Source organism: Mustela nigripes, chromosome 9 (genome assembly GCF_022355385.1).
Source record: "Mustela nigripes isolate SB6536 chromosome 9, MUSNIG.SB6536, whole genome shotgun sequence".
NCBI lineage: Eukaryota > Metazoa > Chordata > Mammalia > Carnivora > Mustelidae > Mustela > Mustela nigripes.
In genome coordinates this window covers 87,452,188-87,475,833 of record NC_081565.1, presented here as the reverse complement: position 1 = coordinate 87,475,833, position 23,646 = coordinate 87,452,188, and the positions used below count along the sequence as shown (strand labels likewise).

The 23,646-nt window shown below is 54.6% G+C and overlaps 1 protein-coding gene and 1 long non-coding RNA gene across 2 annotated transcripts in view; one reads left to right on the top strand and one right to left on the bottom strand.

Moving 5' to 3' along the window:
* Positions 1-3,087: 3,087 nt before the first annotated feature.
* On the bottom strand, positions 3,088-7,313 carry LOC132025194 (uncharacterized). Its single transcript, XR_009406460.1, has 3 exons — positions 6,965-7,313; positions 4,556-4,774; positions 3,088-3,239 (listed from the first exon to the last, which is right to left on the bottom strand). It is a non-coding gene; the product is annotated as an uncharacterized LOC132025194 (long non-coding RNA).
* Positions 7,314-7,501: 188 nt separating this feature from the next.
* The window catches only part of IPPK (inositol-pentakisphosphate 2-kinase), a 47,349-nt gene continuing 31,204 nt past the window's right edge, over positions 7,502-23,646 (top strand). Inside the window, exons 1-6 of the mRNA XM_059412029.1 lie at positions 7,502-7,725; positions 13,788-13,835; positions 15,443-15,538; positions 17,845-17,911; positions 19,751-19,872; positions 21,188-21,277. Of these exons, the coding sequence (XP_059268012.1) occupies positions 7,645-7,725; positions 13,788-13,835; positions 15,443-15,538; positions 17,845-17,911; positions 19,751-19,872; positions 21,188-21,277 (504 nt within the window). The 5' untranslated portion in view covers positions 7,502-7,644. The remainder of the gene's footprint in view (positions 7,726-13,787; positions 13,836-15,442; positions 15,539-17,844; positions 17,912-19,750; positions 19,873-21,187; positions 21,278-23,646) is intronic.

The window sequence follows — 23,646 nt, the reverse complement described above, 5'->3', positions numbered from 1 at the left end:
TCATTGTTTGCATAGAACACCCTGTGTTTCATGCAATCTGGACCCTCCTTAATACCCATCACCAGTTTCACCCATCCCCCACGCCCCTCCCTTCTAAAATTTTTGTGAGCCTGTTGCTCTAGGATCTGACCTTCACAAATGCCTCTGGGGGTTTTCCCTGCTGCATGTGGGCCAGTATAGCCAGAGGACACTGGAACTGGGAGTTTCCCTCCGCACACAGGAGGGAAAAGCGCGTGGAAGTTGGGTATGCGCCTTCCCCCTGGTTGGTTGGACTCTGGTAAAAGCCCTGTAGGTCTGGTAAAATAGTTCCTTCCAAAGGCGGGTCTTTTTAGGAAAACAGGATGCTCTGCATATCTCAAATGGTTATTTTCTCCCTCTCCCTGTCAGGAGCACAAGGGAATTCTTCTCTTCAGTGTCCACTGTGAGTCCCTGCTGGGCCTCTCAGAGGTACACTCACAAAAGCATGGAGCCCCCGATGACTGGGTCCCCAAGAGATTTTGTCCTTCCCAGTTGTCCACACAGAGCGTCCAGCAACCAGGCAGTTACAGTCTGTTTTCTTGTCTGGCCTTGGCTCCCATAGTGTCTGAGGGGTTCTGTACCCATAAGTTGTGGATCTCTGTGTCTGCTGGTCTAATTTTTACGACAGCAGCTTGCCCTCTGACCTCACTTCTCCAATAGAATTAGGGCTTATTGGTTTTCAGTTTAGCTGTTTTGTTGTTGTTGTTGGAGGGACAAAGCAACAATTTCCCAGCATTCTACATGCAAGTCTGGAAGCCAGAATTCCTCTTTCTATTTTTGAAAAAGATTTTATTTATTTATTTATTTATTTATTTATTTATTTATTTATTATCTCCGCGGAGCAGGGAGCTCTATGTGGGACTTGATTCCACAACCCTGGAATCATGACCTGAGTGAGACAAAGGCAGACACTTAACCAGCTGAGCCACCCAGGCGCCCCCTCCATATTTTTAATAGATAGCGCGTGCGCGCGTGCACACATACACACACACACACACACACAAACACACAATATCTCAATATCTGGGAAGAAAAAAAAGAATATGCAGAGTAGAGCCAAGATTTTATTTTCACCACCGCATTCTACTTATAATATGTAACTACTACCAGCTTCTTGTGGATTATATTAGAGATAGTGTATACTCCATGGAACCATTTGGCTGATTATGTATGTGTTTATGCATATATATATGTATGTTTAATAGACTCTGTTCCCAAAATGGGGCTCAAACTCACGATGCCAAGATCAAGAGTTGTGTGCTCTCCAACAAGCCAGCCGGGTGACCTTGCTGCATATTTTTTGTACCAATAGTGTCATAGCATACCCAGTATCTTTTTTTTTTTTTAAGATTTTGTTTACTTATTTGTCAGAGAGAGAACGAGAGCGTGCGCGCACAAGCAGGGGGAGCAGCAGGCAGAGGGAGAAGCAGGCTGTCTGGTGAGTGGGGAGCCAGATGCGGGACTCAATCCTGGGACCCCGGGATCATGACCTGAGCTGAAGGCAGACGCTCAACTGACTGAGCCACCCAGTATCTTATAACTTACTATTTGTCACTCAACAATGTATCTTGGAGATTCTTCTTTCTAATTGCTGCATAGTATGTCTTTGTTGGATAATTTAGATGTTTCCTATTCTATTTTTTGGTCAGTTACGTGCATTGCAGTTTTGTGAACTGTTGTGCAGAGATTTTGATTTCTTTTTATGGTGGTAAAATACCTGTAATCTAAAATTTACCATTTTAATAATTTTTAAATTCAGTGGCATTACGTACATTCACATTGTACAAGCATCACACCAGCCACCTTCAGACCACTTGCATCTTTCCAAACTGAACCGTGTCCCCATTAAACACGAGCTGCCCGTCCTCCCTCGGCTCCGGCAGCCACCATCTACTTTCTCTCTGACTTTGACTATTGCGGGGTATCTCCAGGTTTTAATTTTTTTTTTTTTAAAGATTTTATTTATTTATTTGACAGAGAGAAATCACAAGTAGATGGAGAGGCAGGCAGAGAGAGAGAGAGGGAAGCAGGCTCCCCGCTGAGCAGAGAGCCCGATGCGGGACTCGATCCCGGGACTCCGAGATCATGACCTGAGCCGAAGGCAGTGGCTTAACCCACTGAGCCACCCAGGCGCCCTCCAGGTTTTAATTTTTTAAAAGATTTTATTTGTTTACTTGAGAGAGAGAGAGAGATCATGGGAGGGGAGAGGGTCAGAGGGAGAAGCAGATTCCTTGTGCCGGGAGCCTGAGGTGGGACTCGATCCTGGGACTCTGGGATCATGACCTGAGCTGAAGGCAGTTGCCTAACCCCCTCAGCCACCCAGGTGCCTCTAGGTTTTAATTTTTTTATGTAGATAAAGTCACTGATCCTGTTCTTGTTGGCTGGTCCTTTACTGTGTTGTCTAGGTCAGAGATGGTAATAATGGCCTCCTTCAGGAAGGTCACCCCTTTGCTTGGATTATCCTGGAGCATGAGAGCTGGAGAGGGAGGTGAGCAGAAGGCAGGTGGGGAGCAGCTGCGCTGGACACAGGCCCTGGGAACGTGAGCAGCGCAGGTGACAGCATGCTCAGCCTCACCCTCTCTTTGAATGGGAAGGGGCTGTGTGCCCTCAAAGGCCCCCCAACTCATTATGCAGTTAGGGCGTGTGGGAGTCGGTGGGATCGGCTCGGGAGAGCAGGACCTTGCCCCTGGTGGGTTCAGGGGACCCGTGTAGCTAGGAGTTCGTTCCCAGTTGCCCAGTTTCCTGTACCTGAGCACCCCAAGGCCACCTCATGCAGGACATCCCCCCTCCCCCAGCTCCAATTACGAAGGTAACTCATGCCTTTCATGCCAAATTCAAATGTTATAGTAAAATGCAGGGCACCTCACCGTGGTCTGATCCCCAAAGAAAACCGCAGTGCACAATAAGGCACATATTTTTTTAATGTTCTTTCCTATTCGAACACATTTATTCCTGTATTTAACAGCATACACAGTGATCGTTCTACCTCGGTTAAAAAAATAAGTACTGAGAATGTATTCGTTAAAATTTTTATTGTAAATAATAAAAAAATAAAATCTTAAAAAGAAAAAAAGCAACAGGCACCTGGGTGGCTCAGTCAGTTAAGCGTGTCTTTGGCTCAGGTCCGGATTCCGGGGTCCTGGGATGGAGCCCCACGTCGGGCTCCCAGCTCCACGGGGAGTCTGCTTCTCTTTCTTTTCCTCTGCTTGTGCAAGCTCTCTCTGTCAAATAAATAATGAGAAAACAAAACCTTAAATTTTTATTGTAGAAGTGTTTCATGAATACATTCAATCAACAATATATGAAGAAAGTGACATTATTTCTCTTGTTTCTCCCTCTCTCCTCCTTCCAGACGGGATAACTTGGATCCCCTCTAGTTTGCATTTACACCCACACCCACGCCCACGCCCACACGTTTGCTTCACAACCGCAGACTTTGAACAGTGCTCACGTCAGTACAAGTGTGACTCGTTTTCTGACTGACTGTGTGCTTTTTGAGTATGCCGTAATTCAGTGCCCGAGAGTCGCCCAGGAAACTTGTTAGAACACAGTTGCAGAGGGACGCCTGGGTGGCTCAGTGGGTTAAGCAGCTGCCTACGGCTCAGGTCATGATCCCAGCGTCCTGGGATCGAGTCCCGCATCGGGCTCCTTGCTCAGCGGGGAGCCTGCTTCTCCCTCTGCCTCTGCCTGCCATTCTGTCTGCCTGTGCTCGCTCTCTCCCCCTCTCTCTCTGATAAATAAATAAAAAAAATCTTAAAAAAAAAAAAAAAAAAAAGAACATGGCTGCAGAGCGTTGCTCCCAGTCTCGTGCTGGGGCGGGTCAGTGCAGCCTGAGGCTGTCTCAAGGTGCCCATGTTGGGAACCAAGCCCTGTCCAACACCGCTGCTTGTACAAATACCCTGTGTGTATTGGGGGTTTTGTAGGGTAATTTGTGGGCATGGAAATGATGGGTCAAAGAGGACTCGCAGCAACTACTTTTACTGATGTGGCTCTATTTGGAGCTCCAACAGTGCAGATCCTTCTCCCCCAGCAGTGTGTGTCCTGTCTGTCCCTCCCCTCCATCCACGCAAACGGTGTAAAGATTACTTTTATTTTGCCAGTTTGATATGATATATATTTGAAAATACATACTTAATGATGTATTTATGAAAGAAGCTGAAAAATGAATTTTTTTTGTAAGTAAACTCCTTATTTGGGGTTATGCAAACATGTGACATAGCGCCGTATGCCTTTCCCCCAGCTCCTCACCGTGTTCACATATGTGGTTTGTTTCCCAGGACGAAGAAATGAACATCGGTCCATGACTACCAACTAAACTCCAGATTTTGGGGGGAGTTTACCACTTTCTCCACCAACATCCTTTTCAGATCCCACATTGCATTTAGGGGGATTGTCTCCTTAAGCGACTCTGGTCTGTCCATGTCTCCCGTGTCCCAGACAGTCTGAGGAATCCTGGTCGAATGTCCCTCACTTTTCTCATGATTGATGGGGGTTATAGGTTTTGGAGGGGAATGCCAGGGGTGAAGTGCCTTCATACCAGGTGATCACAGGAGGTGACACACATCGCTGCGCACGTCCTTCAGATGTAAGCTGTGCAGTGAGGAGCCCAGACACACATCGGAAGAGCAACGGCAAGTACTCATTGCTGGCCTTTACTTCCCAGTATCCGGCCACCTTGTTTCTGGATGGCTGCTCAGTGTGGCTGGAAGGTGAGTGTCCCACCTCACCTTTCTTCCTTCCGCTCTTCTCCGTTCGCCTTTTTTAAACACAAAAGGAGAAGGCCGTGATTAGTCGTGGTGGCAGTGCGGTTGGCCCTAGATGGCAGCTCAAAAAGCACCCAGGGACCCGGGCCTTGCGCAGGAGGCCCTGCTAACCTTCGCCTTTTGGTCTTGGCTTCACTTCCTCACGACCCGAGGTGACTGGTCCACCCCAGTGTACCTTGTTATCACATCGGACTCTTCAGGTTGTGAGTGAAAGGAACTCAGCTCAAATTATTTTAGCAAAAGATGGAATTTGCTGCATCAGAAACCTGAGAGCAGCTGAGTAAGACTTGATCCTTGGGCTCAGCAGGTGTTCCTGTCCTCACCACTTCCCAGCTGTTTGCTGCCGTCAGAGATGTCTGGACCCCTGCTGGCAGCACACCCTGATCTCCCGCTTCTTAGTCACCCAGCTGAGGGTGACTCTCCCCATGATCACTTCAAGCAAGCCGAAGGAGCGAGCTTCACTGGATGAACCTGGATCATGTCTGCAGCCTGGCTTGATGTAATTCCTTGAGAATATAGTTCTCGGTTGCACCCAGGCTGAGATCACAAGCCAGCCTGGAGACTAGGCATGATGTTAATTTAAGTCAGACCACATGGGCTGAATAGAGGAAGGGGTACTTCTCCTCATGCTCGTGTCTTTTCTAGCCTTTCCTTTTTCCCTTCTGGCCTCCAGATGGTTCCATTCTCCTCCATGTTGTTAACATGATGCTTTCAAAGCACCTGGCTCTGCCTGCAGTCAGCGGTGTACCAAGCTGGGGATGGGGTGGGGGGGTGGGGGTGGGAGGGGCACCATCCACCAGGTACATCTGTGGAGAATTTATTTTTTTATTCTTTTAAAGATTTACTTATTTATTTGACAGAGAGAGAGAGAGATCACAAGTAGGCAGAGAGGAAGGGAAGCAGGCTCCCTGCTGAGCAGAGAGCCCGATGTGGGACTCGATCCCGGATCCTGAGATCATGACCTGAGCCGAAGGCAGCGGCTTAACCCACTGAGCCACCCAGGTGCCCCCATCTGTGGAGAATTTAAAAGCAACCACGAAACCAAGATGTAATCTTTTTATCATCACCATTTGCTAGTACTTCTGAACACTGTGATAAAATGCTCCTTGAAAAAAGAAACCCAGACAGAGAACATTTTTAGCACTGGAGGGTTCCTTAGGGAAATGTCTTAACATGATACTAATTCTCTGTTCAGAGATGCTGAGAAACTCAATCTCAGACATGTTTAGGGTTCTCAGGCCTTGTCAGAGTGAGGGGAGGCTTTCTCCTGTGAGTGTGTGTCTCCCTCCCCCACTTCGGGACTATTTACCTCCTATGAGTGGGCTGTTCCTCCCCTGCTTTTCAACCATCCCTGGGGAGCGCTACCCACCCCAGGCCCCAGCTGCCTTCTATCTGGGCCAGTCCTCAACACTATGGGCTTGTTTTGCCGACTGACTGGCTTCATTTCATTACTGTTCCCGAGGCATTGCCAGGTGCCCAGTGGTGCTCTAAGCAGTTTTCAAAGTTCGGTCTGTAACTCTTTCTATGTTGAACCATAGATCTGAAGCTGGGTTTTCCTGGCATACTTCAAAGCTATATATTCCAACAGATTGAACGCAGAAGGTGATGTGAGACTCCTACTACCTTCTATGAATCCAAACTTTAGGGAGATTTGCAAAAATGTAAAACAGTTCCCATTCTTCTCTATATTTTTGGGAAATATTTTTCCCAAATGTGTAATATTTATATATTTGTACAGACCTATCCATTTAGAGAGCGTGAGAGTTCGTGCGCCTGCGCGCAGGAGCCGGGGGAGAGGGAGAGAAGCAGGCTCCCTGCTGAGTGCAGAGCCCAGGGCGGAGCTCAATCCCACACCGACACCGTGAACTGAGCCGAAATCAAGAGCTAAAATGTTCAACCGACTGAGCCACCCAGGCACCCCAATAGCATAATGTTGATTTTTAAATCTTAAAGTACTCTTAAAATTTCACACTTACAATACCGTAAACATCGACACATACAACGCTAGCAAAAGCTTTCTGAGGTCCTGGGACGGAGAGTTTGGGGGCCGCTCATCTAACTGAACTTGGCTGCAGCTCTAGAGGACGGCATCGCGGGTGCCGGGAGGAGGGGCTGGCCACTGACCCCCAGCCTCCCGCTAAAGGCTCCAGGAAACCCACTAGTCCGGGGCCGCGCTTCCACACCTGTGAAGTGCGGAGGACAATGCTTCCACCTCATGGGACTGCTGGGGAGGTTCTGCGCCACGTAGCAAGCACGAGGTGATACTAATAACCCCGTGCGAGATGAGGCACATCCTACTTCAGACAGAAAAGGAAGCGGGGGCTCAGAGACGCCAATGCCTTGCGGGGCTTCCACGACTGAGGGGTCCGAGGCTCGCAGACCACCGTAACCCCCGGCCTGCCTGGCCAGCCCTTCCCCGACTTGCGGGGCCGCCCGGCTACCCCCTTTCCTTCTCCCCGCCCGCCGGATCTCTATCTCCGCCAGGCCAGCACTGGGCGCCGACCAGCCGCCGGCTGCTCCCGCTTGCCTCACTTCCGGCGCCAGGACCGGAAACCTCGTTTCCGGTTCTCAAATCCGCGCTCCGGAAGTGAGTCACCGCGCCAACACCCAAGATGGCCTCCTGACCATCCGCCGCAGCGATCAATGGAGGAGAAGCGGGCACAAACCCGGAAGTTGCCCGACTCAGCCATGGCAGCTCCCGGGGGCGTGGCTTCCGGCGGCCGGATCCTGGCAGTCGGGGCGGCAGGGTCGAGCTGAGGCCGTGGCTGACAGGCGCTCCTCCCCCGAGGGCTGCGGCGGGTGCCCAGGCGGACGGGCGGCCCTCACCTCGCGGCCGCGAGAGGCGCCAGGGCCGCACCGGGGGATGGACGAGGGAAAGATGGACGAGAATGAATGGAGGTATCACGGTGAGGGCAACAAGAGCCTGGTGGTGGCCCACGCGCAGGTGAGCGGCGGAAGGTCGGCGCAGTCCTGGGCCCTCACCCTGCCCCCGGGGAGTTCCGCGATCCCCCAGCAACACTCCCTCCAGGGTCTATTCCACGACCCCCTGGTGCCCCCTGCCCTGTCCCGGCTAGTTCCGAGTACCCCCAGCAATACTCCCCCGCCCCAAGGGTCTGTTCCACGACCCGCTGGCACCCCTCTCCCGGCGGATCGGTTCTCCCGCACCCCCTCCCCCGCCCCGGGTAGTTCCGCCTCCCGCGTATCCGCGTTCCCCCGGGTAAGTTCCCCCCCCCCCCCCGGGCCCCCCCCCCCCCCCCCCAGGTCGGTGCCACCCCTCGCCCAGAGTAACCCACGTCAGGGCTGCGTCCCCCCAGCACCCCCACCGCGCCGCACGCGGTGCCATGTCCGATTGACCAGCCGCGATGGGGCGGAGGCTGCGCCGAGAGGCCGCCCTGGGGGTACCCGGGGTCCGCATGGGGGTCCAGGGAGCTGGAGGAAGCAGCGAAGTGCGGGGGGTGCTGGTATCTCCCTGCGCCAAGGGAGTGTATCGTCCAAGACCCACGGAATTGCTGTGCTCCTGCAGCTGTTGCTAATAATGATTTGTCCAGGTGTTCTTGTTCAGAGTCTTTAAGAATTTAAAGGGTTTCTCTTTCTTAATTCAGTGAGGGGCCGGAGTTTCAGAAAGTGCAATAAGGACTCGCAGGGGAGTGAATCTAGGAAGAGAAGCATGTGGATTCCTGTAAAAGCCCCAAACCTCTGACGTTTTGCTGATACAACTAGGCTGGAATGTGGTGGGCAGAGGAGGAGCCCTGGGTGTCACCAAGGGGTTAAGAGCTGGGGAGTTGGAGTCACACAGCTGGGTGCCATCCCAGTTCTACCACTGCCTGGCCCAGGCGCACTTTCTGGATTCATAAAGTGGAACTAGGAACAAAATGCCCATTGTGGACTCGCTAGAAGGTTAGGTGAGCAGGTGCTGGGCAAGTGAACACTCTCATTCCTTTTGGACTTAAGCGCCGCAGCTCCTACCGGGTGGCCCCCTGCTCTGTGGTTTCTGCGCAGGCTGTGTGGGGTCAGTGGCAGGGGAAGCTGCAGTCACCCAGGTGGCCCCTGTGATCTGCCTTTGCATTTTGTTTCCCATTAGCGCAGTCAGGCAGCTGAAGAACGCGCAGGCTTCAGTCAGGATCTCCAGATGAATAATGGGCAGCGCTTCACCTAGAGCCCTTCTTTGCACCGTCTGCTGGGCACTGTGGTGTTTGAGGGTGCGGCGGGGCACGGGATATTCCAGCACGGGTCCCTTGGGGTGTTGGGTTACTGTTGTGACCCCTGAACCCTTTCTTTTTTTTTTTTTTTTTAAGATTTTATTTATTTATTTGACACAGAGAAATCATAAGTAGTCGGGAGAGGCAGGCAGAGAGAGAGGGAGGGAAGCAGGCTTCCCGCTGAGCAGAGAGCCCGACGCGGGGCTCGATCCCAGGACCCCGAGATCATGACCTGAGCCGAAGGCAGCGGCCCAACCCACTGAGCCACCCAGGCGCCCCCCCTGAACCCTTTCATAGAAGAAATGCTCGCGCTCAGTTCCGTAGTAGGCTCGCTAGTGGGTCTTCATGTCACGTAAGGCTAAGGCTTCCTTTCGAGTGGGGGCTAATTGCCGAGTTGCAAGGGTGTCAGATGGAGGAGCAAGGCACAGACTCGAAGTAAGAGAACATGAGGCTGGAAGCTGGGAGGCCTCTGGGGTGGCCATAATCACCGTCCCTTCCCCCCGACCCCTCCCCCACAGCTCTGCCCTTTCTCTTAGGGCTTCTGTGTCCTTTCCCTTTTCCACTCCGTCATCAGGCTACCCAGGATCTGTGCTCTTCATGCTTATTTTAAGTCGAAATCTGTTTGGCTGTGCTCATTCCAGCCTGGTTGGCGTTAGCTCCTTGTCGCCAGTGGTCTTGTGAGGAAACGTCCCTACCCAGTGAAGTTTCTGACTTGCCTCTTGAACATGGAGAGGCCTTCGTGCTTTGTGTGGGCCGTGAGGTGTGGAAAGGAGGGTAGAGCCCCGGAGGCAGCGTGTCCGGGCCCTGCTGTGCCGGGGGGAGAGAACAAGTGCTCCTGCTCCCCAGACCCACCTCATTCAGTCCAAGAGGGAGGGAGGCTTCGCCAGCGGTCTTGCGGGTCGGGACACTGTCCCTTTTCAGCTCAACTTTCAGAACTGAGCGTCCTTAAAAAGTGCCACAGCCATCTTTCCTCCTCTCCAGCATCAGGACGTGGGGTGCCTTCAGGCAGCCGGTCCCGAGGCCCAGGGTCTGCACCGAAGGAACACGGCCTAGCAGGTTGGGAGGCTTTGAGCACTTGTGGACTGTGGGGCCTGTGTGGGCAATGTAAGACCCAAGGGTTGGTCAGTTCCTGACAGGCTGCCGTCCGCTGTCCGGTGGCTCCTCCATGCCACGGCGGAGGCCCTGCCTTTGCTGCCCTGGGCCTGGCACAGACCCTCTGTGCTGCTCCGAGGCTGTGGCCTGCCGGGCACTGTATGCAGGGGGACTCCCGGAACCCACCCCATGGAGGGGTCCTGGGCAAAGGCATCCCCCCCGTGGGAGTGCACTGTCCTCCACTGCTGCCGCCCAAGGGCCCTGTGGCTCTTCTTGTGGCCTGTCCCACTTGGGCTCACGCTGAGCTATGGTCAAGCCCAGCAGTTGCCCTCACGTGTGCTGCCACGTGGGCTTTCTCTCTGCTTCTCCATCTGCACTCGCCCTCCTCACCTTCTCGTCAGGTGGCTTTGGCCCTGCCCTGTCCTGGGAAGGTCACGAGTCTGGCTTGTCACTTTATCTCTGAAGTGGTGGGAGCAAGCGCTCCTCTCCCGGGGCTTGTCACACCAGCTCCAGGGATGCGTTCCTCCCTGTCGACAGGTGAACACGAAATACCTGCCAACAAGAATCTTCTGGAAAAGCTCAGGAGAAGCAGCTCGTTTCTGCCTTTCAGGTTCTACAGCCTTTCTAAGCTTCTGAGGGTGTGTGGGACCCTTTACCTCTGCGACTGTTCTGACGCCCTGGGTGTTTGTCTGGGTCCTGAAGATGCGAAGTTCAAGCAGTCAGGGTCCGTCGGACTCCTCTTGCCATCCTGGTTTCGGGATTCCTGGTTTGTGGATCATGTATGACGAAGATGCTGCAGACAGAGGAGGGTTGTTCTGTTCTGGGCTTTGTTTTTTTTTTTTTTTTTTTTTTGTTTTTGAATATGGCATATTCCCAAGTCCTGGGCCACTCCCTTCTGTAATTTTCTGCTGAATCTAGCTCAGAGGGTCTTAACTTTTTGTTGTTTCTAGTGTTTTTGTTTTTTTTTTTTAAACAAATAGTTCATTCTCTGTTTGGAATTTTTCGTGGTGCGCGTCCAGGTCGACACAGCTGATGTGACTTATTCTCGGGAGGCCTCACAAGAGAGTTCTGCACGTGACCCTGCCTGTAATCGTTCCTGGGATCACCTGTAGTCACATGCTAGGATTTGTGATTTCCAGCCCTAACCTTGGGGAGCTGAGCTCTGCCTTCCCGCTGTTTGAGCTCTGCCTGTCTGGGCCTGGTCTCCCGAGGTGGCTCGGTGGCATCCCTGCCCACTGTGCGCTTCCTCCTCAGTCCCGACGGCACTTGCCCTGTCGACCAGGAAGGTCCACAAGGCTTGTGTGTGTCCTGGGGAAGGACCAGACGGCACCATGGGCTCCCCTGCCTCGCTCTGTGTGTGTGTGTATGTCTGGGTGGGCCCCTGCTTGAATCCATGACCGCATTGGTCCTGTGGCCACTGTGGGTGCAGACCAGGCAGCCGGAGCTTGGGAAGGAGAGTGTCCTGCCCGCTGTAGGTCCCAGGCTGTCCCAGTGCGCCCAGTGCGGTGTCCTGCCTGCCCTCTGTGACATGGCTCGCCGCCAGCTTCTCTATGGGACTGTCAACCCAGCGCCTGTCCCGGCCCTCGTCCCCTCTCCACACTGCCGGCGTGGGTTCTGTCACTGGCATTCTGATGGACTAGGCTGTGGCTTGGCCTCACGAGCAGCCAGCCCGGGCTCCGGGACAGCACCCTGAGGGGTGAGCCTTTCTCTTGTGTTTCTCTCCCTTTCTCATGGAAGTTGCCTGGTCCCCAGTGCCCTGTGGTCTTCCCGGTGTGTCCTGGGCCTGAGATGGTGCACCTGCTGGTGCCCGTGGGCGCGGGGTGGCCTCCCCCTCCACCCCCTGTGTGTGCTGGAGGCCCTGGTGCCTTGATTCCACCTGCGGGTTCCCTCCTTCGGGCTTCTTGTGGGCAGCTGGCCCTCTTAGTGTGTTGCTCTCTGTGGTCTTTCATTCTCCTGCTTGCTGTTACTGCTTGCTGTCTCCATCCAGAAAATACAGAATATTGGAGGGAAGGTAGTGAAAAGCACCCAGTATTTTCCCACTGAGAAAATAATTTTTGTCACTGCTTTGGTGTACTTGCTTCCATTTTATGCTATTTTTTAAAAAAAGATTTTATTTATTTATTTGATAGAGAGCACAAGTAGGCAGAGAGGCAGGCAGAGAGAGAGGAGGAAGCAGGTTCTCCACTGAGCAGAGAGCCCGATGGGGGGCTCGATCCCAGGACTCTGGGATCATGACCTGAGCTGAAGGCAGAGGCTTAACCAACTGAGCCACCCAGGTGCCCCTCATTTTATGCCTTTATTGGGTGCTCAGGAATCCCGTTTTTGTTTTCCGATTTTTCACTCAACCTCAAAGCATCAGCGTGTAGAAAATCCTTTGCCCCCTGTTCAAGGCTGCAGAGCCCTTGGGCAGCCAGAGTCCCCACTCCGCACGGTCAGACATTCACATGGCTGCGCAGTTAGGGCCGTGGCTTCTCAGGGCGTCACAGGTATGGCTCCCAGGCTGTTTGGCACGCGATGCCCCCCCTCCCCAGCCTGGGACTTCTGTTCCTTTCGTAAGTGACAAGTTGTGACCTTCACTGTGGGCTTTGAGGTAGTTTAATGTGTGTGTCATACTTCCACTCACTGACTTTTTCTGCCTGTGAAAATCCCAGCTTCTCTGTGTCCTCAAGGGCGTGAGCGCCTGCGGCGCTCTCCTGCGTCAGGCTGCAGGGCCTCCCCGAGCCTGTCCCCTTCTCTCCACTTCCCTGGCGTTCTGTGCTGGACAGATGTTAAGAAGTTGTCCCAGGGCGCCTGGGTGGCTCAGTGGGTTAAGCTGCTGCCTTTGGCTCAGGTCATGATCTCGGGGTCCCGGGATCGAGTCCCGCATCAGGCTCTCTGCTCAGTGGGGAGCCTGCTTCCTCCTCTCTCTCTCTCTGCCTCTCTGCCTACTTGTGATCTCTGTCTGTCAAATAAATAAATAAAACCTTTAAAAAAAAAAAAGAAGTTGTCCCAGTTGTTGCTCCCTAGAGATGCTGTCACTGGTGTTGGATCCTTTCAGACTTTTCCATATAAACTGAGTATACACATACTTTAAAACTTTTTATTCTATGAACTTTTAAAAATCAAGTGTAGCAAACCTACAGAAACGTTCCTGGATCGTAAGTGTATATGTAGCTCGATTATCACTGAGTGTAGGGACCGGTGATCCCGTGATGCGCAGTGCTGTGACCAACCCCTTCTAGAACATTCCTCAGGGACAGTCCCACCCACCTGTGGGGTGGTCCCCGGGTCTTGCTCTTACCGGCTTTTGAACTTGACACGAATGGAGCTGTACCCATATGCACGTGTCCAGGTGTGTTTAAAACCCCGTTTGTGCACTTCCTCACTCACCAGTGCGTGACGACTGCAGCTCAGTGTCTGTGAACGTCCGTCTGTGTCCTGCGCTCTGAGGTGTGGACAGCATCCTGCTGTGTCCAGCCACCACGCTGTTGGCCCCGGGGGTGGTTTCCATTTTACTGGGAATTACGAACCACACTCCCGTCTGCGGTAGCTGCGGGCTCCTGGGTACCGTAGTTATTTCTGTGAGTTTGATTCCTGGGGACGAGCTGGCTGGGCCAGAGACGTCTGGTTTTCCTGGTTGCCCTGGGACCCAGGCCTGCTCCCGCTCCCCACCGCCACTCCATGGTCCCCAGGCTTGGGGCGGGCACTGACTGGACTTTGCTTTACTTCCCAATAGCGTTGTGTGGTGTTGCGTTTCCTGAAGTTCCCTCCAAGCAGGAAGAAGGTAAGATTGGTGGGTTTGCCACCCTGTCATTAATTATATAAGGAAACTTTGTTTTTTTTTTTCCATTACAGAAGTATTAGTGCTAATTATAGAAATTTAAATGTGACACAGCAGTGGGCACAGAAAGTGGGGTGTCCATAACCCTGTAGGGCCAGCGTTTTGATCTTCCTGGTCACTTTAGGTCCCTTGGGAGGGTCTGTGGTTCTGAGCGAGGAGCAGGCAGGGAGCCCCGCTTGTGGCCAGGACATCCAGGGCCAGGGCTCAGCTTTGCCACCCGCTGGCTCGGTTTCCCCATCTGTGGGATCATAGCTGTGACAATGAGTCGGTGCTACTGGCGGATGGTGGCACAAGTCCCAGCGGGCGGTGCTGGTGGGGCGTGGGGTTTCTGTTCACTGAGGCACCAGGCAGAGAGCACCGTGGACGTGCTCAGCGAGCTGCCTCGCACTAGAGTCTGCCTCCCTCCAGGTGGGAAGTGGCTGTGGTGTGTGTTTGGGGGTGATTGAAAAGAGAGGCAGGGGCCCTGGGTGCCGCCCCACAGTAGCTGGGGAGTGAGGGGTGGGTGGCAGTTGGGTCCCCAGCGGGGTGCGGGAGAGATGAGTCCGCTGGGTTGGGGGGCCTCGCCTGGGGGGCAGGCGGGGTGAATGGCTTTGGAAATGAAGGGCCTCGCAGAAGGAGACGAGGGGACCGAGGGAGAAGGCCTGGGGACGGTGTGGGATGGAGGAAGGTGGCCCCCGGCGGGAGAGGGCGTTTCCTGCCTTAGCGGCCTCTGGAGGCCTGTGGGTGTTGTGTTCGTGTGGGATCCGGTGGATCCGAGTGGAGGCTAGAACCTTTTCCAGGCAGCTCACACCGCCCCTTCTGCCGAGCAGTCTGCAGCGCCTGGAAAGGCCATGCTCTCTGGATGCCTCTGTCAGCGTTTCTGCTCAGATTTACTGAGGTGGCGTCTTCTGAGGCAATAGTTTGTCTGTATTTTACGAGTGGTACCATGTGCCACCGGCCGCGTGAGCGGTGGGGGGTCGCGTGGGGTCGTTCTGTCGACGGAAGAGCTTTCTGTTGGGAGCTCTGTGGCCAGGCTGTGGGTGCCCCGGGAGCACCCCGGGTTTGCTGCGGGGCCTTGTTCCTACGCAGGCTGCGGTCTGTGCGCGCTTCAGGGCGTGGGTGGCAGCTCCATGCGCGACGTTCCGCGAGCCCACGGCCTGCTGTCCCCCCCGGGTCCTGCCGTCCACCCTCAGCCTGCCGCCATGGGCCAGAGGGAGGCACTCAGGGCTGATTTCCTTTCTCCCCCAGATCTCATAGCCTGTGGGTTAAGAGCCTCCGACTGGGAAGCACATATTCTACATTTGGTTGCTGGGGATGCAAGTCAGAATGCCTGGTGATTTGGGGCCGGGAGAGATTTTCAAAGGGGCATTGGTTAGGGGCTGTGTCCTGATGGGAGGAGGGCGGGGGCTGCGGGACGGACATTCCCTCTGGCGGGCCTGGCGGTCTCCGTGGTGAGGCTCCCCTGCCCCCGAGGCCCAGGCATCTGGTGCGTATGCGGCGGCGACATGTGGCCCCACACGGTGCCAGCCGCCCCCTGGTCACTGAGGCCTCCCTATGCTTCTCTTTTACAGACCTCAGAAGAAGTATTTCAGCACCTACAGAACATAGTGGACTTCAGCAAAAATGTCATGAAGGAGTTTTTGGGGGAGAACTCTGCCCACTGTGGGGTGAGTGGCTGATTTACGGAGTCTGAATTCACAGGCATCTTCCGTGTCAGTCATGCCAGGTCTCGGCGATCGTTTGGACCTTAGTGCTTCCTGACGACGCTTGTGTTCAAGTGCTGCTCTCCGGGGCCACACGGTGGCGCCGGGCGTGTAGTCTGACACCCGTCTTCCAGCCGAAGAAACGTGAGGCTCAGAGACCACCTGAGCCCCGCAGCTGCTAGGACCCCTGGCCCCCGCCATCCTGCTGTCCTGGGGGGGCTCCAGCTTGGTGAGGTCTGGGGGCAGATCTGGATGGCATCCCTGGGCCCTCTGCCACTGGGGGTCCATTGGGGCTGCGGACCCTCTTGCTGGGTGGGTCTGCCGTGGGGCTGGCAGGGCGGTGCCGGCTGCTGGCCAGAGAGCTCAGCTGCTCCTGATGTGGGCTCACGAGGGGCTGCGAGTGTCCGTACGACCTGGCCTTGGCTGCCCCAGCTCGTGGTCTGAGAGATGACCTGTCCTGGAGTTGTGTCTGTCCTTTCCACAGCATCCTGCTGGTCTTGTGGGGCAGCCTGGGTGGTGTGGGGCTACAAGGGGTGGGAGTGCCCAGGGCTGTCCTGGGGAGGTCCCCAGCTGTCCCACTGGGAGCCCCATGTCTCCGACCAGCCTGAATGGTGCCTGAGCGAATGCAGCTATGCTGACTGCCAGCTTTCTCCTTGAGAGGGCATTTCTCTGCTTCGCAGTACGTGGGGGATGCTCTAGACCTTTCTCCCAGGAGGGATCCAAAGGGTGCTGGGGAGCTCAGGGTCCCAGCCGGCGGGGGCCTGGCAGGAACAGCATCAGGATGTAGCCCCAGGGCCCATGGTGTGCTCTGGTCCCAGGTGGGGTTCTGTTTGTCCACAGTGGATGGGGCTCTGGCGAATGAGGAGCGCTCACAAGGTCACATCCTGGGAATATCCACCCCTTTGACACATGTCCTCTGTAGGAAGACACTGCCCAAGTGAAACCCAACCTGCTTTTTCTTTCTTGTACGTGGGCTCTGGCACGGTTGAAGTGCAGGAGATCACATCTCTGGTCTGCATGAGGCCACGTTCCGGCAGAACCAGCCTGAGTGAACAGTGACTGCTGACGCCAGGCGGGGGCGGGGTGGGGTGGAGTGGAGTCCTGGCGAGAGCCTTTCCCTATGCCCTGTCCCAGCACAAGACACAGACGGGCCCGTGCAGGAGTGTGAGGCTGGCCCGAGCCATAGGCACACCCACCGAGCCGGGTTTGGGACTGGCCTGGGCCTGTCCCTGGGGGAGCTGGAGGTTCAGAAACCAGGAAGAGGCTGTTTCCCTGGGGCCTTCAGGTCTTGCATCTTCAGTACCATGAGGGGTTGAGGCACTGATGGAATGTTAACAGTGTTGCCTTGCTTCTGTGGACCGAGTTCTCCCAAGGTGAACGCCACTGGGGCAGCCTCGACTTCACGTTGGACCTTGATGTGATGGTGAGGGGATGCTTTTCTCCTGGGGGAGCTTCTGGAAGACTGGATGTGCTGCTCCCTTGCCAGACCCCTCCCCCCCACCCAAGCTGGCCCCTCTGTCCTTCTCCGCAGTTGCCCTGTCCCTTCGGGGGCAGCTGCCCCTCAGCAGAGACGCTGGTGTGGCTACACTGTCCGCGTCACACTGCCGGGGAGGACCTCTGTGGTCCTAACTAGTTCTTCCCGACCCGATACTCTGTGCAGGGGCTGGCTGCCTGCCCTGCTGGGAACCGCCGTCCATCCGTCTGTCAGGCAGGATGGCGTGGGTCACGCTGGTTCCGGAGTCGGAATCAAGGGTTGGTAAATGTAGCCGAGTGTTAAGGATGCCTAAAATAGAGCTCATCATAAAATTGGGAGTTTTAGGTGGTTTAAAGAAATGGAGTTCTGCTTTTCCCCTGACCTGGGCCTGGCGGTCACTGCGCTGAGAGCAGCTGAGCCCCGGGTGGCTCTGCATGGTCCCGTCTGCTGCTCCGCGTGCTTCCGTCGTGGCGGGATTTCTTCCCGAGCCGGCCCTGTGGGTGTCAGATTGGGTGGGAGCCGGGGAGACCGACCCGGAGGCGCCCCTTTCCCAGCAGAGACCCGCGCTCTGAGAGGGCCTGTTGCTCCACACACAGACACCTTTGCGTCTGTCTGATCTGGTCGCATCCTCAGGACAGCAGAGCAGCTTGTATTTGTAAATCCACATGCTGGGTAATTTAACGTGGTGAAATACGCAGACTGTGAAGCCTGCCGTTGCCCCGAGTGTCGGTGCAGCGTTGCCCCGAGTGTCGGTGCAGCTCCCGCGGCGCTGAGTGTTCCGTCCTTGTTCTGACAGGAAGTGGTTCAGCTGCCTTTGGAGTTCGTGAAGCAGCTTTGTCTAAAGATACAGTCTGAAAGACCAGGTAAGAGCTCCAGCTTGCAGATTCTGTGGGTGATTTAAATATTCCATTTGGGGGCGCCTGGGTGGCTCAGTGGGTTAAGCCGCTGCCTTCGGCTCAGGTCATGATCCCAGGGTCCTGGGATCGAGTCCCGCATCGGGCTCTCTGCTCAGCAGGGAGCCTGCTTCCCTATCTCTCTCTCTTTCTCTGGCTGCCTCTCCGACTACTTGTGATTTCTCTCTGTCAAATTAATAAATAAAAAAAATAAAAAAAATAAAAGAATAAATAAATATTCCATTTGGTAAATGTTTGATGCATTACTCCGGTTAGGCTGATGGAGTTTTCAGCAGTTCTGCTGCCAGAAACCTTACTCTCAGCCAGAAGTGCTCGGAGCGCATAAATACGATTCTGGGCGTCAGATGGCTACGTCCCAGCACAGAGCATCTGAGCCATGAAACGCTTCTGGGACCGAAGGGGAGCACGGCCTTAGGGCGGGCAGGGTGGCTGCAGGAGTCCCGAGGGGTGGGGTGGGGGCGGCCCAGGCGCCCTGAGTACCGTCTCCCAGGGGTGGGACCCACCTGCCTGCTCGTCCTCCTGCAGGCAGTGGACAGACAGGAATGGCAGTGGGTGACAGCTTCTCCCCATCACCTCCGTGCTTTTCTGCACAGGCTTGGGGCAGCGTTGACACCGAGCATGTGAGAGCTTTTCGTTTTGGTCAGAGATTGGATGTGACGTCCGTGGCATGGAGGTTGGCCATGTCGCCTCTCGAAGCCTGGCCAGGCAGCTGGGGGATGCAGGTGGCCGGTATCCAGTCCTTCTGTGATTAGGAAATAGAAAGCAAGCAGTACAGTTGTGCCCCGGAGCCTTGGTTTGGGGCGCTGTGCAAAGCCAGGCTCTGGTGCCGGAAGGAGGCCACCGACGTGTCCCAGCCAGGACTGGGTCACGGCTATTCCTTTCTGGACCAGGGGAGACTGATGCTTCCTCTAGCAACTCTGCATCATCATTTTGTTTTACGGTTACCAGTTAAATGTATCCAATGTGACAGTCATAAGAGCTGTCCCTCGTTGTAATAATGCCTTGTAATTGGCCTCATTACGTGACTGGAGGAAGGCTGAATCCCCCTGTGGCCCCGAGACTGCATCCTGGGCGCTGTTGTGAGCCCAGTGACTGGCGGGTCGTTCCGAGAAGCAGCGGTGTTGGGGGGCTCTGGAGGAACCGGTTGTGGGGGGTGCGGTGAGGCTGCTCTTTCCTCTCTCAGCTCCTGCACTAAGGGAGTCGCAGAGGCGGGGGTCGTCCCCAAGACCACCCCCCCCCTTCTGGCAACGCTTACACAGTTGGGGGCACCCACAATGACCTCGGGTCTGATGATTTGCTAGAAAGACCTGAACTCCCCGTTATCCTCATAACTAAGGCTTCTCACACTGAGGGACGCGGATGACACCCAGACCAGGGGAGAGGCTCTGCGGCGGGTCTTCGAGACCCTGCACGCGCTCCCGGGTGGCTTCTCCACTGGGCTTGTGCACGCACTGCTTGCTTCTCTAAGCAGCAAGGTGTGAGCGCGCGGAGGCGGGGGTGCCAGCCGGGGTCGGGGCTGGGGCGCATGCACACAGCAGGCCGGCCCTCTGAAGGGGGAGCCAGTTCTGCCGGGCCCGGACCCCTGCTGTGAATCACAGTGTCACACTCGCCTGGCTGGGAGCCCCCAGATAAACACAGAGGCTCCTTAGGTGGGGCCCCCAGGAGCCTGAGGCCATGGCCTCTCTTGGGCAGGGCTGAAGCTTCCCCCACAGGAGTCTGCCATGTCGCCGTTGGTCATGTCGTCTGTCCTCTGCTCGCCTCAGGTCTCTTCTTGGCTCTGTCTTTCAGAATCTCGCTGTGACAAGGACCTGGACACTCTCAGTGGTTATGCCCTGTGCCTTCCAAACTTAGCCAGACTTCAGACCTACCGTTTTGCAGAGCACCGGCCAATTCTGTGTGTGGAGATCAAGGTGAGCTTGTGTCAAGAGGAAGGTGGTGCGGGCCAAGCAACAAGGGGCCGGACCGTAAGGCCGCGAGTCTTCTGCCAGGAGTGGAGTGAACTTTACAGCACGAGTTACTGGGATTCCCCACATTGGGCCTCACGGCCCCTTCCCAGCCCCCAGCTCCCACAGACTGGGCTTGCTTCCAGCTCCTTCTGTCACCTGCACCTTGGTGCTCTGCTTCCTCCCACTGGCCAGACCGTTAGATTTAGGCCCGTTCCTGGTGCTCTGATGTGGAGCTGGCCGGTGGCCACCGGCAGAAGCAAGTGTGTCGGGTTGTGCCTCCCCCGTTTTCCTGGGAGGGTGCTGCTCCCCGGGCCTCCTCACCTCCTTCCAAGCTGTGCCCCTTGGCTGCGGGGTGACCCTACACCGCACTCCAGGAGCTCCGTTCCGCTGGGGCTTGTCTGATTGGTGGCGCTCCGCTCCTTTGCTTCGTACTCAGGAGAGTCCTCCCCAGAGGCCCAGAAGCTGTGTGACTCTCGGTCTTCAGCTCTGCTGCCCGCTGTGCCCATGTCCCCCTCGGGAAGCCTCCCAGAGGCCCCAGGCCATTGTTTGTCCCCTCCTCCAAACTTCTGTGGCAGCGATTCCTGGGTCATTCCTGGGGCCCTGAGCATTCACACCTCGGGGGCTCCGTGTGGACTGATGTCCTGCTTGCCCTACCAGAGGGTGAGTGTCCCTTGTCTCAGATGACAGGCAGCATCGTCTTCAGAGCCCCAACACCGTGGTCTTAAAAGGCAGCAGATGGGGGCACCTGGGTGGCTGAGTCGGTTAAGTGTCCAACTCCTGATTTCAGCTCAGGTCATGATTTTGGGGTCATGGGGTTGAGCCCTTTGTCAGGCACTGTGCTGGCTGCGGAGCCTGCTTAGGATTCTCCCTCTGCCCCTGTCCCTGTCCCCGTCCCCTGGCCACGTGTGCACAGGTGCGCGCGCTCTCAAAAAAATAAAAATAAATCAAAGACAGCAACAGAGCTGGGGGCCAGGGCAGACCCACCGTGAAAGCTTTCCCTTTGCAGTCTGTCACAGAAGAAACACGAAGCTGCTCTGTGTTGTGCTTTGTCTAGTCCGTGATAGAGGCCAGGCAGGGCAGGGACTGGGTGTGATGATGAGGGTGGGGTCCCTGCGCCCCCCCACCCCGCCACCCCTGCCACCCCCATCCCCCCAGCCCCCGGGCCTGCGGTTACAGCAACTCCGATTGTCCCGCGTCTCCTGTATCCGCTCCATCATCCCGTCTCCTGGAAGGTGTGGGATCGGTCCCTAAGTGTTCTTTCCGTCCTCGTGTCTTGCAGCCCAAATGTGGGTTTATTCCTCTCTGCGGCGCCGTGACGCACGAGCTGAAGCACCGCGTGTGCCGCTACTGCATGCACCAGCACCTCAAGGTAAGGCGCCTCGGTGCGCGCAGCCTGGGGGGCCCTGTGACCCCCAGAGCTGCGGCATCGGGGAGCAAGGAGGGGACACTTCTTACTGGCCTTCTCTTTTATGAGTCGTTCATGTCCACCTTTTTTTTTGTTTGTTTCAAATTGAGGTAAGTTCACGTATCTTCAGTTCACCCGTTTAAAGTGTGTGATTCAGTGGATTTTAGTAAATTCGCATGATGGTGCTTCTGTCATCACTTAAATTCCAGAATCACTTCGTCACCTCCCAGAGAACGCTGACCGCATCGCAGTCACTCCGCAGTCCCCGCTCTGGCTTGCCCCTGTGGCTCGGCCTCTTCCGGACGTTTCCTGGAAACGGAATCGTCCATCCCATGGCCCCTTTGTGACCGGCGTCTCCCCCGAGCAGCATGGTTTTGGGCTTTTAGCCCCACTGCAGCGGGCTTGAACACTCTTGCCTGAACGGCACCATCTTGTCGATGGCACGTGGGTCATCTCCTCTCCTGGCACGTGGGTCATTTCTGCCTTTGGGCTGCTGTGACCGCGCGTGCACGTGCTTGCTTGAGTCGCAGCTTTCCGTTCTCGCGGGCTGAGTCCTAGGAGTGGCGTTGCTGGGTCTGAGAGAAATTGTGTTCGATTTTTTGAGCAAGTGTTGAGCTTTTTCCCCAGCTCTCACACCATTTTGTGTTCCCACCAGCGGCATCTGATGGTCTGATCGCTCCACACCCTTGCCAGCCTTGCTGTTGTCCTTGTGTGTGATTGCCGGGGACCCTCGGGGTCACTGTGGTTTCCATCTGCGTTTCCCTAACGGTTCGTGATGCTGCAGATCTTCATGGGCTCATGGGCCGTTTGTATGTTTTCTTTTGAGATATATTGTCTCAGGTCCTTTGCCCATTTTTGAATTGGGTTATTTTGTTGTTGTTGAGTTTTAAGGGTTCTGTGTATATTTTAGATATAATCCTTGATCAGTTCTGTGATGAGCAACTATCTTCTCCCGTCCTGTCAGTTATCTTTCACTCTGTTGATAGGGTCCTCTGATGCACAAATGTTTTTAGTTTTACTGAAGTTACATAGTTCGTTTCTTCTTCGGTTGCCTATGCTTTTGGTACCATAGCTAAGAAATTATTGCCTCATCCAAGGTCATGAAGATTTTCTCCTCCGGTTTTGATCCATTTTTGTTAATTTTGAAGGGAGGTAGGGTCCAGTTTCTTTCGTGTCTGATTCTAGTTTCTCAGCACCATTTGTTGAAAGGACCGTCCTCTCTCCGTTGAATGGTCTTCTTACCAGAGATCTTTAGGCTATAAGTGTGGTTCCATCCTGGGCTCCCTGTTCTGGTCCACTGGCCCGTGTGTCTGTCCTTATGCCGACGCGGCCCTTTACTTGATTCTGTAGCTTTGCAGTCAGTTTTGAAATCAGGAAGTTTGAGTCCTCTAGCTTTGTTCTTCTTTTTTTTTTTTTTTTTAAAGATTTTATTTATTTATTTGACAGACAGAGATCACAAGTAGGCAGAGAGGCAGGCAGAGAGAGAGGAGGAAGCAGGCTCCCTGCTGAGCAGAGAGCCCGATGCGGGACTCGATCCCAGGACCCTGAGATCATGACCTGAGCCGAAGGCAGCGGCTTAACCCACTGAGCCACCCAGGCGCCCTTGTTCTTCTTTTTTAAGATTGTTTTGGCTTTTTGGGACTCCTTACAGTTACATATGAATTTGAGGATTGGGTTTTTCATTTCTGCAAAAAAAAAGAAAAAATTATTGGGATTTTGACAGAAATTGTAGGAACGTATGGATCACTTCGGGTAGTACTGCCGTCCTAACAGTATTAGGACTTATAACCCATAAATACAGGCTGTCTGCCCATTTACTTAGGACTTTTATTTTATTTTTTAATTTTTTAAAAAGATTTTATTTGACAGAGATCCCAAGTAGGCAGACAGGCAGGCAGAGAGAGAGAGGGGAAAGCAGGCTCCCTGCTGAGCAGAGAGCCTGATTTGGGGCTCAATCCTAGGACCCTGGGATCATGACCTGAGATGAAGGCAGAGGCTTAACCCACTGAGCTGCCCAGGTGCCCCACTTACTTAGGGCTTTTAAATGTCTTCTGGCAACATTTTATAAGCTTTGAGGGCACAAGTTTTTCACCACTTCAGTAATTGTAGATAAACTTTTAGGATATTGTAAATATGATTATAAACAGAATTACTTCTTTAATTTTCTTCTTAGACTGTTTATTGCTGGTGTATAGAAACACAACTAGGTTTTTTTTTTTGAAGATTTTATGCATTTATTTGAGAGAGAGAGCACAAGCAAGGGGAGGGGCAGAGGGAGAAACTGACTCCCCGTTGAGCAGGGAGCCTAACCCCAGGGTTTGATCCCAGGACCC